The sequence below is a fragment of the Pagrus pagrus genome, assembly GCF_965226575.1.
Source record: "Pagrus pagrus genome assembly, chromosome: 3".
Classification (NCBI taxonomy): domain Eukaryota; kingdom Metazoa; phylum Chordata; class Actinopteri; order Spariformes; family Sparidae; genus Pagrus; species Pagrus pagrus.
The window spans coordinates 36520064-36535242 of record NC_140187.1 but is presented as its reverse complement, the minus strand read 5'-3'; the positions used below and the strand labels follow the sequence as shown (position 1 = coordinate 36535242).

Here is a 15179-nt window from a genome sequence, read left to right as displayed (position 1 = left end):
AGATTTGGATCCAAAAGTTGGCATTGGTAGTGATTGAGAGATCTTGTTCCCATTTGGTGATCGGAAGGCATATTGAGGTGTGTGATGTGCTGAGATATATATATATATATATGTTCTTTAGAGGATTTTCTTTGATTCTGAGAAATTTAAAATATTGTCTATTGTATTGGGTTGTGTTAGAGTATCAACATTTCTGTTGAGTTTTGATTGGATGATTGATTTTGATTGCATGTATTTCAGAAACTGTGTGGTTCCAATGCTGAACTGTCGCATAAGCTGTTTAAAATTTGTAAAATGATTGCCTCTAATAATATGGTGTGAATGTGTGATTTTTCTATTTATCCAGGAAGTGAAGTTTAATGAGTTTTTTTTATTAATACAAAAGTCAGGGTTGCTCCAAATCAGTGAGCAGGGTAATGGGCAGCCGTGGAGTTAGTGATGTGAAGTGCTTTCCAACAAGCTGTCAGAGTTGAGGCTATGGTCCAGAATGCTGCAGCACGTGTACTGACAGGAACTAAGAAAAGAGATCATATTACTCCTGTACTGGCCTCTCTGCACTGGCTCCCTGTAAAATCAAGAATAGAGTTTAAAATCCTTCTCCTCACTTACAAAGCTGTTAATGGTCAGGCACCATCATATCTCCAGGAGCTCATATTACCCTATCACCCAACTAGAGCATTACGCTCCCAGAACGCAGGATTACTTGTAGTTCCTAAAGTCTCCAAAAGTAGAATGGGAGCCAGAGCCTTCAGTTATCAAGCTCCTCTTCTGTGGAACCATCTTCCTGTTTTGGTCCGGGAGGCGGACACCCTCTCTACCTTTAAGAGTAGACTTAAGACCTTCCTCTTCGATAGAGCTTATAGTTAGGGCTGGTCCAGGACAGGCCCAGGCCTGTCCTGGACCAGCTCTTAGTTATGCTGCTATAGGCCTAGTCCGGGGGACAATGACACACTGAGCTTCTCTCTCCTCCCCTCTCCTCTCCTCTCCATCTGTATACATTATGCCTGTATACATGCCCCATCTCTGCATGTCACTGACTTGCTTCTTCCCCGGAGTCCTTGTGCTTTCTAGTCCTACAGGCTCCCTTGGATCCTGGCCGCGCCCGGGTCGTGGATCGTGGATGCGCCCACTGCTATGGCCCTGCCTGATCGTGGATGCGCCCACTGCTATGGCCCTGCCTGATCGTGGATGCACCTACTGCCATGACCCTGCCTGACACCCACCACTACTGTCGCTAATATTAGTCACATCTCTGTTACATACGTTCCACTACTATTATCGTACTGCATTGCTACATACCATCCTTGCCATTGATCATTACTACTGTTATCACTAGTAATCACATTTCCATGTGCATTTCATCATTATTGCTGTAATACATCTTTGTGTACTTTCACTCCTGTCAACCATCGCTTATAATTGAATACATTGTGATCTCGTTGATCTTCTCTGTACATGCGACATCTATTGCACGTCTGTCCGTCCTGGGAGAGGGATCCCTCCTCTGTGGCTCTCCCTGAGGTTTCTTCCGCATTTTTTCCCTGTTAAAAGGGCCTTTTTTGGGGCAAGTTTTTCCTCACTCGAATCGAGGGTCGAAGGACAGAGGGTGTCGTCTCTGTACAGATTGTAAAGCCCTCTGAGGCAAACTGTGATTTGTGAATTTGGGCTATACAAATAAAATTTGATTTGATTTGATTTGATTTGGTTATGTTTTGAAAACAGTAGTGTTGCTTGAGTGAAACAATTTTAGACACACATTTTTCTTTGTGTCCTGTCATACTTTACAGTGTTTTGAGTGCTCCAGTGATTTCAGATTTTATTACATTTCATTACAATATACATGTGAGTGACAAATGAAAGGAAAATCCAACATGGAGTTTATATATTTTCACAAATTTCCAGAAGAGCTTCACCAACCCTTGGAACATATTCTCAAAATCCGTGGAACTTTACTAGAGGGTTGAGCAATATTCTTCAAAAACTCTTCCGAAAAATAGATTCAGTTGGTTCGAGGTCTGCTGACAGTCAACATCATAGCATGTGATTCTCAAAAAGAAAAAATCACATCACTAAAGGATTTTTCTTTAATTTGTCACCCATCTATATCAACAACTGTGGTGCCTGTTATTACCTTGAGTACGATTTCCGCTGTGAACACCGAAGTAAAAACTATATCAGCATAGGCCAACACCTGGAAATATCACATTATTTGTAGTATTAATAATAGGATAATATACAGTATATGCCAAATACTGTAACTGTAATTTTTCAATCTCACTGTGAGGGAAGTTAGAAATTACAATGAGGCAGGCATGCACTGTGTTACCTGGTTCCTGAAGGACATGGGGTCGATTGGATCCTCAGCAGCTAAAGAAATAGATGACAGTAGGATGAAGAGGAGGATGATGTTGGTGAAAGTAGTTGCATTGATAATACGATGGCAGAGCTTCCGGAACCTGAAATGATTAAAAGAAACGTTTGTTATCTGAAGTGGTCTGCCAACCACTTTAAGCACTTTATAACCTTTTCACATTCACCCATTCACGCACACATTCATAAACTGATGGAAGAGGCTGCCATGCAAGATGCCGACCTGCTCAGGATTGATACAACCCTTCCCAACCAAAACACCCCACGATATTTCTGATCACCCATTCACACACACTCACACATTAATGGAACAGCCATTTGGAGCAATTTGGGGCTCAGTATATTGCCCAAAGACACTTCAACAAGCAGCCTCAGACTGGGATCGAACCACCAACCCTCTGGTTAGTAGATGACCAGCTCTACCACTACATAAGCCACAGCTCACTGTGGCTCAGTAATTTGTGGCAAAACATTTTTACCAAACTGCCTCTTCTGTGCCATGTATATACATGCATTTAACTTGATAATTAACTGACACAAAATATTGAAATGTTAAGCTGTTTCAAGGCAATCCAGTGGGCACACTTTTAACCACTATTAGATCATTTTTAATGCAAGAACTAAGAAGTATTTTGGGCTACCTTCATCACAATATTAAAAAAATAAAATAAGGAAAAATATGAACATGTTATTTAATAATGAATCTGCTGTGTACAGCAGTAGGCCTACACTTCATTCTTTCCATTCTGCTTGGCCACTGGCAAGCCCTGTGACTGTGGTTCAAACAGACTATTTATTTTGACTATTTATTTATTGATCCTTTTCTGCTTTAATGGACTGAAAAAAAACTATACTTTTACTACTAGTAAACATGAGCCCCACCCCAATTTCATTATATTTCTTGTCACTTTTCATGAACTCATTTTCATTCCTATCAACACCAACAATTGCCAGTATCATACTTGTTCTGAGGTCCAAAGATGAAAAATGAGCTGGCCTCTGGCATTGGGACTGCTTCCTCCTTCAACTGCAGATCTGCCATTGGACGAGGCCTGGGGCTTTCTGGGATCTCAGGGTCCTCTTCCTCATCATCACCTAGCCAACAGAAAAAGGGAGGGATTAACAAAGACAACATTCACCTCTGAGTTTGGAACAGTATGATTAACAATTCAGTATGGAGGAATTGGGATTTACAGTACCAGGAAAATCCGCTGGAGGGAAAGGGTCTTTGACTTCATTGACATTGGACTCAAACTCATCGATTTTGAGCTGCAGATTTCCAATTGAAATAGTTTAAAGGTAAGAAAGGGGATGAAAATATTGTTTTATTTACATGGTCGATGAATGCTCTTGGGTGCCTCACCTTGGCAGTAGTAGGGATGCCCTCTACACCCTTGGCTCTTTGCTCAGCCAACTTCTTTGCCAGATTTGCTTTCTCCTCTGATGACTTATCAGGCATGTTGGCCCTATAAATACACAGAATGGAGGATTTCTTGGTTTGTGGCATGAAAGAAAACCATAGTATTTTATAACTTGAATAATCATGTTGTTATAATAACATCTTTATTTTAACAATTATTTTGTAGGATGGGTCCCACAGAGATTAAGAAACTCCTTGACTCCTGGCCAAGGCAGGCAGTAGCACAAAATAAAAACAATTAATTGTTAAAAGTTAAAAACAAAACAAAACACAGGGTATTACCATATATAACATCAAAGGAACAATGTGAAGTATAAGCTTTGTATCCAAATCAGTTTAAGCACTGATTACCTAACAATTCTGTCCTAAGGTCTTTCAAAACAGATTAAAAAGCATTAAAAGAAAAGCTAATGGAGTTTTAAGACATGCTACAATGTATTCCAGTCTGAGGGTGCGAAACATTCTGTTCAAACGTTTAAAGTATTACTAACAATATATTAAAGTACTGGAATTGCCAAGAGTACTGTCTGATATACTTGAAATAAAATACATATATACATAGGATGGGAGCACACCTAGAATCGCCTTTATTTAAAAATGAGAAAGATAAAAAAAAAGTATAACAGTGTGTGTGCCTGCTGGTTGCAGGTTATTTTGAGCATAGATCCTAAAATCCCTCTTTTTGCAAACAACACATCATATTACGTCATGTTAGGGAGTCAATGACCTTCACTCTTCCTCAGCTCAATGTGCTTAAGTAGGTGGTTGTGACTCTGAGCTCTTGTAATTTAGTCCTTTTCTGTTATTTTACATTCATATCACCATTTTTAATCATGGTGAATTATTGAGTTTGTGAAGATTGTACAAATACATATCAGGACAGAGTCCACCATTTCAACAGAAAAAGCCAGCTTATTGTTAGCTAGCTGGCTAGCTTTGGTGCCAGGTGTGTTTTGTTTTTCAGACATTGCTGCACCTGCAACAACAATTGTAGCTGTGTCCAGTGCTTGTCTTAAACAGGAGGATTATGTTGCAGTGATATTACAGAATTCAGGGCTGGATAATGAAGCTATGACCAGGGGAGACCAACAGAAGTTGTGGTTACTCCAGTACACACAGCTGCTTCATGATCACCTGCTCCACCGTCAATAGGTGGCTGGTTATATGGCCACTGGCAGAAAACATGAGCTGTGCACTAGGCTTGGGCGGTATTGTGGTATTACGGTACACCACCGTATTAAAAAAACCTGGTGGTCTTATTTTCAAGATGCTCCCTTTTCTATTAAACTGATAGGGAGATGCTGTAGTGAGGCGATGTATTTTGGTGCGCAGCATGCACCACTAGAGGGCAGGCAGGTGCATGACTGGTGTTTACAGGCAGGCAGCTCAGCAGAGAAAGATAGCAAGTGGCAGTGCTAGTGGCTCTGGGGATATAACGACAGGACTTGTAAAAAAGAAAAATGCCTCTGCCCCTGTTTGGGATTATTTTGGCTTTACTCCAAATAACAAAGGTGAGCCAACCAACATGTAGGAAGCTGTGTGCACTATTTGCCTCATAAGGATTGTGAGTAAAGAAGGTAACATGTCAAATCTCCACCCACACCTCAAAGTTCATCATCTATAAGCTGCTGCACATGTTAGGACATAGCCAAAGGGTACTCCAGCCGCAGGTTCCTCAGTCACGATTATGAAACCTGGGCCCTTATCAACCACCCATATAGCACGTGGTCTTGCTAAAACCACAAAGTATAAAAAAAAGGACAGTCAAAAATGGAAAACATTTGCAAGTTGCAGTTGCCAAAGAAATGGTATCCTTCCACACCATTGAGAGAAAGGCTTTCAGTGAGATGGTGAAAACTTTGGACCCACAATTCAAACTGCCTGGACGGAAACATTTTTCCCAAAAGGCCATACCCGACCTGTATAACAAAGTCTGGGAAGAAGTTCAAGCACTGTATTTACGTCTGATACATGGTCAGCAGAGTACATGACCCCATACATGTCTTTGACTGCACACTTTATCATGTGTGACTGAGAACTTGCATTAAAGTGCCTCCAGATGAGGTCTTTCCTGGAAAATCACACTGCAGCCAACATCAGTGAAGCCCTCCGTGAGGCACTTGAAGATTGGGGTTTGGATGAGATAAAATTGTCGGCAGAACAACCAATAACAGAGCCAACGCACAGCCACTGTAAGAAACTCGAAATGGCCATGGCTCAACTGTTTTGGGCACAACCTCAACCTTACAATTGCAAATGCACTGGCACAGCATAAGCAGAAGACGGAGAGAGCCCTTGGAATGGAAAAGGCGACTATGATGGAGCATCATAGCTGCCTAACATAGAGACAGCAATCAAAATATATAATTCTTTGGAAAAAAAAGGAAAACAATCCATCGTCTCTGGCAGCGACAGGGCTGTAAAAACTTAATCCAATCAATTTTAGAGGCCTGAAGATATTGTATGGACAGCCTACCTGTATGTATGTGGCAGGCGGACTAATTCTTGTGTGCTACACGTGTGAAAGGCCAAGTCCACTGTTCGGAGTTCAGGGGAAGATTGCATATATCTGTAAATATATTGCATTGTAGGTGTAAGCAGATGTCGTTAGATGGTATCTATGTGACGTTCATTCATATACTGTAGCCTTTGAACTTGACGTTTTACAAATGTGCTTATGTTGCCTATTTCTGTGTCCTATAGTTATGAGAGGGACACATCAACTTCCAGCCTTGAAGCGTCAATTCACAGGAGAACCATGCCCTGATGTTTCCACTATTTCTGTAGCGTCTCTCTCTGACAGGTGAGTGTAACTTGATGCCGGTAGCAACATGGATCAGACCTCTGTTATTCATGCAACATGTATCTTTGATGGATACATTTCATATGTACATGTGTCCTTCTTTCATATCAAGTTGGTTAGCTTCATGTGCATGAATGTGCTCCTTAGCAGGGATACAATATACAAAGGAATGGCATCATTTCATTAGCTGCACCAGGAAAATGACTATTGCATATTAGTAAGACATTTTTTTAAAAGAAAATAGACTTTGGATTTCAATTCATGATCTGACTGTCAGCTGACCACAGTAGAATGTGGGAAACACGGAATGCACCTGACAATCCCTATAAATACTTGCTTGCCACCCATCGCATAAGCCTCCCATCACCCACCTAACTCCAGACTTCATTTTTTTTTTTACATAACAGTCCTGTGATGTCTTTGACAGAATCAATAACATTTTTATGCCCCATAAACACATTCAAATGTAACTTTATGTCCTGTAAACACATTTAGTTCTCTATCCTTATCCAGTTTTCTGTAATTGTTATAATTTTTGCAGAGATGATGGAACTCCTTTCTCTAAGGCCAGGTACTCCAAGGTGTACAACAAAAAGTCCAGCAAGTAGAGAGCTTCTACACACTACTGTCAAAATGCATAGAAAGAATAATGAGAACGTGAAACTATGTAAATTACTCTGGAAGTGACATTTTGCTAACCCCCCAAAAAGTAGAACTGGCATATATGAAATGACTGTAAATGGCACAGTTATGATGTAACAGATTATTTCTGGTTGTTTTCAGGAATATTTGTGGAAGTTGTGACGTTAAATTAAATTGAAAATAATTTCAAGGTCCTTAAAAAGCTGTATTTACTGTCGGATAAGTAATTGTGCCATTCTTTCTACAGGACAATCACTGCCAAAACAGTAGAGGATTGAGACAGCACCGACATCAACAGCCTAACCTGTTGGACAACACTGATCTGTGTTTATAATTAGTCAAGAAACCTCTGGACGTCCTTCCTGCATATAGTTGTTTATGCTAATTGTACTGTATACTGTCTAAACGATAAAAGGTATACTATTTTCGTAGTGTTATTTATTTACATGTATTCCCAAACGATTCAATAAACAAGAGTCTTACCTAATTCAGTTGTTATTATTGGTGCATCATGTAAAGTGTAAGAACTGTAAGGTGTTGGTTGTTTATGCTGGAAGTGTAAAGAAAAGGCATTTATCATTTTCAAGACTTTATTTAAACAATTTAGAGATAATGCAAAACAAGGAGTAAATACAGAACGACAAATAAATAGGTGTCAGGCAGAGTTCCAGTACTTGATGTGATTGCTCCAAACGTAGTCCTTGAATTCTGGCCTGTAAAGCAATAGATGAGCAACAGGATTCAATATTTTTATGGAACAGAGCTTGACTGTCCTCAGCATACTGTGAACATATACACTGTCAATGGTGAATACTTAAGACATTCTTGGACAAAACTGTACAGATGTCCCAGTTTATATTAATTTTTTTTTTTAAGTACCAACCATTTATCTTTCTTTACATTTTTCTACTTACTGTGTTTATTGTTATGCACCGAAACACAAATTCGAATTGTGAAAGACTACTTGGCAAAAAATTTCAACATCAAAATACACTTTCAAAACAATGTCTGAATGCTAACAAAGCTAGCTTGACAGCTATCAGTGCTAGCAATGGCTATGTTGGTTGTTTACGTTCAAAATGATAATATTAGGTGTTTACTTACAGGTGAATGAGACATGAGGTAGCTACTTGTTGTTAGATGTTGTGATGAAAATGATGCACTGATACACTCTTCTTCCCACTGCTTGTGAGGACTTGGACTTCGACGGCGGTATTCGGCAGTTGTCGGACAGTGCGAGTTCATGGTTTGGGGGGAGTGGCTTTGGAGAGAGGCCTGAGTGCAGGGGGCGGGGTTTACTGGCTGGATACTTTCAAAATCTAGCCTGGGCTTGACGTTTTTTTCCAACTTAGCAACCCCAGTTTTAAGTCCCATTCATAGGCTCAAGATTGTGTGTATGTACATCTTACCTGAGTGCTTTCTTGCGTTTTTTCTCCTCTGCTTTCTCTTTCTGTGCCAAAGTCAGAGACTCAGCCTCTGCCAAATTATCAACAGCAATGGCCAGGAAGACATTTAGAAGGATGACTTAATGACTGGGGAGTCAAAGATTATGACAGTGATTTGAATTGAGTTGAGTTTGTCATGGTATGAGTTCAGTGCTGGTAAAACATAGGCGCATACACATACACTCACACAAACACAAGAAGGATACAATTTCCACAGACAAAGAGAATGATGAAGTAGATGCTGACTAGGATACCAGGCATGCTTGGTCCTCCATGAGCCATGATGCCATCATACATGACAGCATTCCAGTCCTCACCTGTCAGGATCTGAAACAAATAAAATACACACATCAGTGCTATCAGCATATTTATTGTACTTAAGTTTCAATTGCATTATTTAAAACACTAAGCATTTTCATGACAACCTCAATTTAACCTAAACATTACAAATGATATTTGCTTGCATCAGTACTAAAGAGTTATGGAAATCGGAATCGAACCCTGACACCTGCTTAGGACTCTGCCTCCATACATGGGCACATGCTCAACCAGGACAGGTGTTACGAGCTGGGTGCCCTGTTAAAGAGGAAATACATTTTTGATAGGTGGTTCTGAATGTCTCTGGACCTATAAGCATCATTTACTATGAAGAGGAGGAGCTTATGTAGTAACTTTAACACTTAACATAAAGACTGACACAGAATGCAATAGTCGATCGATTGATTGAGGGTTTACAAAGCATATTTCTAACTTTAGTCCACGATTAACAATAAGGGCAACAGAATTCTAATCTTTTTTATCTAAGAACCAGGGGCAAGATGGATAAAACCCTGTCTACATTTAAAACTAAACTGTGTAGACAAAGACAGAAATATCTACGTATATACAGTCTTGGTCAAAAGTTTACACATACTTGTAAAGAACATGTATATCATGGCAGTCTTGAGTTCCAATAATTTCTATAATTTCTTCTTTTTATGTGATGAATGAAAGAGACTACTTTGTCACAAAAAACATTCATGAAGTTTGGTTCAATAATTAATTTATAATAGGTCTTCTGAAAATGTGACCAAATCTGCTGGATCAAAAATATACATACAGTAACTTTAACGATCAATTTTGGTAATTATAGAAAGATTTCACTTCTTCTGAGTGATTCTGATTGATAACAGTTGATGACTTTTCTGGACCCATTTTAATAGGACTCTGAAAGAGCACATTATTGATTTGAACGAGTCAGGAAGGTCACTTGGAGCCATTTCAAAGCAGTTACAGGTCCCAAGATCAATTGGGACTCCTTTTGACACAAAGGAGCAGTGGCTCTACTCCAAGCTCCCTCCAGAAGTCCGAGCTCCTCATCCTATATCAAAGGCTCCATTCAGGCAGAATCTGGTGTTGCAGCGATTAGTCACAGGGTTGTGCAGTTGTGTGGGAGTGTCATTCCATGGCCTGTGTAGGAACACATGTCCATCGCCTCTGCATTCCATTCAGGTTCTGCTCTTGCATGAATTACTCCTCTCATCTGCAAGCTCACTGTTTTCAGGAAAGAGACGCCATAAAGTCTCTCACCTCTTCACCTGACTTGTTTTGCTTTCAATGAAACCGTCAGATGGATGCTTCACAGGGGAACCCCTCTCCTCTATTTACAGCTTTGGATAACCCTTTTGTCCTTTTCCCCCACTCAAGACAGAAACACTCCTTTCTCTCAGGTCGGTCGAGTTCATCATCAAATGAATCTCCTCTCAAGAGATCAAGAGGACCAGAAGAACTGTCATAATCATGTGTTTTTACTTATGTCTTTGCAATTGCAAATTAGGTAATGACTGATGTTCTGTGTCTTCTTGTGACAAGAATTATCAAGTACACTCCGGGGTAAAAGCACTCTGGGCCTCTTCTCTGTTTTCCTAGCCCTCCTGCCCAAATGGTTTACGACCATGCTTCTTTTATCACACATTCCAAACCATAATGGTCTCTGCACTCATCCAGATTTCAAGCAAGTTCTAAAATACCATTAAACCAGGAACTCATCCTCTTAATTTCAACAGATTAGGAAACAGCAAAAGAAGTTCATAAAACTGATCTTGGAAGTGATCAATTCTACCAGTTCTATGGTATATTCAAGTGTGTTTTTATTTTTGATCCAGTTTTAATTTCTTTCAATTGTTCAGTGATTTTTAATCATGACATAATCCTTTTTCGTGATAGACAAAGTCCATCTATTGAGCCATGGTGAGATTCTGTGAACGGTGAAGCAAGGTTTTGAAACGTTTAAAACTATAGTTTAGTTTTAGTGAGTTACTGTGAATTTTCACACTTACCACTATCTACTTGGAGACAAAAAGCCGGCAGTCCTGCCCCCAGGCACGCCTGCCTTTTGGAGACAACAAAACAGAGAGACATCACTTCTCTCCGAGCAGTTCTAGTTTTGTGTTAGTTATTCTTAGTCTCACTCTTACTCTTACTCCTGAAACTTACTTTTGAAACTCTAGTCTTCAATTTTTCCGCTCTTTACTTTTACTTTGAAACACGCTTCAAGACAGCGATCTCAGCAGAAGTGCTCACGCGTTGATTTTTCTCATTTTTGTATTTTCCACCATATTGATTAGCTTCTTTTTATTAAGTTTGTACCAGAACGAAGTTCTGTTTTAATTTTATTATACAGTTATGTATCGTAACCTGATTTAGAGTAAGTGAACTTAATTTAGATCATCTTGTATTGAGTAACAACGGAAGATCCGCCTGATCAACGTATCATCCTCAGTTATTTTATCCAAGAAGTTAAATTTAGTTTACAAAGTCAGAGCCTGAGAACCACTCGAAGCAACGAAGAACATCTTTATTAAAATCATCATCACGACACTACAGCAACTTGCTGTGTCCGAAACTGTGCAAGCCGTTTCCAACGAAAGACAGACTTTGACAAGCCAGACCGGCTCTGACCCACCACGCTCTCAAGCGGTACCATCCCACTGGTCCAGTACCGAGCCGGTGACGATCCTGGTTCAATGCCCAGCCACGCTCTTCCTAAGACATCGGACTGAGGTCCCCAACCGGCTGATACCGGACGAGCTAACACTCGGCCATTGGACCGGGACTTCCGGCTAGAGTCGCAAACCACCGGAGAGAGACCCACCGCTGCTGACTCCGCAATTCTGCTAAGAAAGTAGGCTCTCCATCACACATAACAGCTGGATTCACACATGATAAATGAGTTGGTGTCAATGGCTCTGATCTTTTATCTTAAGAGAAATTCAGTTAGGATTTTGTTAGTATTAAAATTACTCTCGTAGTATTTAAATGCTTCAACCTAACTCGTGATCTCACCATCAGCCCATATTCCACTAATAACCCATTACTTAGTTATTCCACATTTCCTGTTACCTGTTGTTATTCATTTAAATTGCCATTTCATTTATTTAATCTGAATTATTTAGTCAATAAACATATTTAACCGTATGTCGTTGTCTGCGCAGGTTTGTTTTTAATGTGGAGAACCGATGGAAACTGTAGAATTCACTACTTCATTTATGAGATTGAATAAATTGATTTAAAATTGATTAGAATTGATACAAGTTAACCTTGTTTCGTCGGATTTGATTAATTACCTCCGGATTATTCAAATAGACAAAACATCGGAGGTGGTGCCCCATTAACGAGTGTTTTATTAATCACCAGTGACTAATAAATTACAATTATTACTAGTGTATCTCCTACACCTGTTTGTGTGATGTCATGTTGAGAACTTTAACCCCGAGTTGTCAAAGGGGGAAGCTGCTACTCAAAAGTTGAGTCTGTTCCAACTTTTTCGTAGAAGCCGGCTGTGTGGTTTTTCTTTTTGGCACCCACTGTGGTCTGCATTCCTAACCCTAAACACACCACCCTCATTCCAATGAATAGGAGGAGCTGTGTTTTCACTGCAGCTACGGATTTGATCTGAATACAGTCAAGCTACTCTATGGAGGACAGGCTGCTTGTTTCCATAATCTCATTCTTTTGGTCATTAGCAACAGCTTACGACCATACGTGAGGGCTGAAATGTAGATCGACTGGTAAATTGAAAGCTTACAGCTCTGCTTTTTCTTCACCACAATGGTCAGGCGCAATGCCTGCAGTACTGCTGACGCTGCATCAAACCAGCTGTCCATCTCACACTTTACCTTCACTCATAAACAAGACTCTGAGATACTTAAGGCCAGAAGGCCAGCCTTCCCCCCTCAGTGACTTGCAGTTGCACAGAGGTGGCCCTCCTGTTCTTTAGGGAGAACTCCAACACTGCTGAACTCAGCGTTGGGCTTTTGAGAAACCCTGCACCTGGCCAGCACCTCTGACCCTGAACAACCCGGAAAAGGAGACAGTCAAGCCCTCCTCCAGGACTTTGGTTCTAGGGTTCTGGAGTTCAACCCAACTATATATAGTTGTACCTCTCCACCCACCACAGCAGCTCTGGCTCCTCCCATACTAGCGAGGTGACATTCCACATACCCAGAGCCCGTCTGTAAAACCAGGGGTTAGCATGCCCAGGTCCCCACCCTCGCCTATGGCCTGGCACATTTTTGGCCATTTCTCTGCCCTGTAAGTGGCCAACAGGGGGACAGCTCCATGTAGTTATTTTGGGCAGAGTCATGCTGAACCCATGGGCTAAGTCCTGGCCACTAGACACTTGCCGGCAAGCTACCCTCTCAGGTCTGACTGCAGGAAGGGGCCTTGGTTTCTGCATACTGGGCGAGGTATTCATTCTGTCTAGTTGCTGATTTGGTAACCGATGTACTCTGGATTCTCTTTCATAATTTTTTTTCACTCTGCACAAGTCTTGTTAGATCTTAGTGCTGCATTTGACACCATTGACTACATTTACATAATGTACATTTAATTGGCATTAAGAGCTGATTCAATTCCTATTTATATGATCTCTGTTTGTGCAGGCTAACAATGAATCCTCATTGCATACCAAAGTTAGTCTCAGGGTTCCACAACGTTCTGTGCTCGGACAAATACTATTAACTGTATATATGCTGCCTTTAGGTAAAGTCATTAGAAAACACATTTATGCAGATGATACAGAGCTGTATTTATCAATTAAAGCCATTAATTGGTTAGCTAACCTTCATGCAGCCTCTCTGCACTGGCTTCTTGAACAATCCGTAATAGATTTTAAAATCCTCCTCCTCACATACAAAGCCCTTAATGACCAGGCACCGGCATATCTTAAAGACCAAATAGTACCCTATTACCAAACTAAAATCACTGCACTCCCATGATGCAGGGGTACTTGTGATTCCAAAAGTAGAATGTGAGGAAGATCCTTTAGTTATCAAGCTCCTCTCCTGTGGAACCATCTTCCAGTCTCGGTACGGGAGGCAGACATCCTAGTTTAAGAGTAGGCTTAAAACTTTCCATTTTGGATAAAGCTTATAGTGAATGCCTGCACAGGCCCTTAGCTATGTTGCCATAGGCACAGACAGCCAGGGGACTCCCCATGATACACTGAGCTCCTCTCTCTTCCTCTCTATCTCTACACATTCATGTCCAATTAACCTTCTGGAGTCTTGCTGAGTCTCCTTTTCAACTTGTGTCGAATGTGCGGACTTCAAACTATATACCAGTTTTTGTGTTGATAGGCCAAGTAAAACCAGACTTATGATAAATAATTTACGCCATGCTTTTTCCTGAATATTGACGTCTCGTTTGGCACACATTTGGTGCAGGAAGAAACGGTAAAAACTGGCTATTCTAAGGAAAGTGCTTGCAAGCAGAAAGAAAAAAACTCTCAGATTCTATGTTTTTTGTGTGATTTTAGATCCAATGTGTTAATACACATTATTTTTCACCAGTTTTTAAGGTGAAATATAAAGGTAAAATCAAAAGTAGTCAAAAACAGCCAAACAGCCTTGACCCCAGAGAGTTGAGGCATGTTACGAGTTAGGCATGTCTCTACAAGATGGCGCCGCAAGATCGGCAGCCAGTTACAGCAGCTCCGTCTTTTACATTATCTTTCTAGTGTTTTAAGTGTGTTTAGATTATTTCTTTAGTTTTTGTTTCTGCTTCACTGACCCACCTTACAAGTGAGGAACTATGGATGGTCAATTTGTAACTATAGCTGTCTGCATACTGCTATTTATCGGACTCTGCGCCAGACGCGACTTCTCTACATGGAGAAACCGGAGATCCCTGCGGAGATAGGGAGGAGGAAAAGAGGCTGCAGAGCTGAGAGTGAAGCGTTGGGCGATAAAAAGATGGTATAAACCATGTTTACCGTCTGTCATCATGGGAAACGTAAGATCTCTCCCTAATAAGATGGAAGAATTAACGACACTGACCCGGCTACAGAGAGAGTATCGTGAATGGAGACGTGTCTGAACAGACTTTCTACAGGTTCACTGGTAACCCTGGAGGGCTTCAAGATCATACAGGCGGACAAGAGAGCAGAGGAGTGCGGTAAGAGGAAAGGAGGGGGCATAGTTGTGTTCATTAATGAGAGATGGTGCAACCCTAGACACAT

The 15179-nt window shown here is 40.7% G+C and overlaps 1 protein-coding gene across 1 annotated transcript in view; it reads right to left on the bottom strand.

Annotated features, from left to right (window-relative positions):
- Nucleotides 1-15179, bottom strand: part of LOC311253685 (dihydropyridine-sensitive L-type skeletal muscle calcium channel subunit alpha-1-like) — a 344036-nt gene that overhangs the window by 235526 nt on the left and 93331 nt on the right. Inside the window, exons 13-19 of the mRNA XM_084347719.1 lie at nucleotides 8887-9007; nucleotides 8645-8759; nucleotides 3734-3836; nucleotides 3570-3639; nucleotides 3333-3465; nucleotides 2327-2456; nucleotides 2132-2191 (exon numbers count right to left, since the gene is read on the bottom strand). Coding sequence (XP_084203845.1) covers nucleotides 2132-2191; nucleotides 2327-2456; nucleotides 3333-3465; nucleotides 3570-3639; nucleotides 3734-3836; nucleotides 8645-8759; nucleotides 8887-9007 — 732 coding nt within the window. The remainder of the gene's footprint in view (nucleotides 1-2131; nucleotides 2192-2326; nucleotides 2457-3332; nucleotides 3466-3569; nucleotides 3640-3733; nucleotides 3837-8644; nucleotides 8760-8886; nucleotides 9008-15179) is intronic.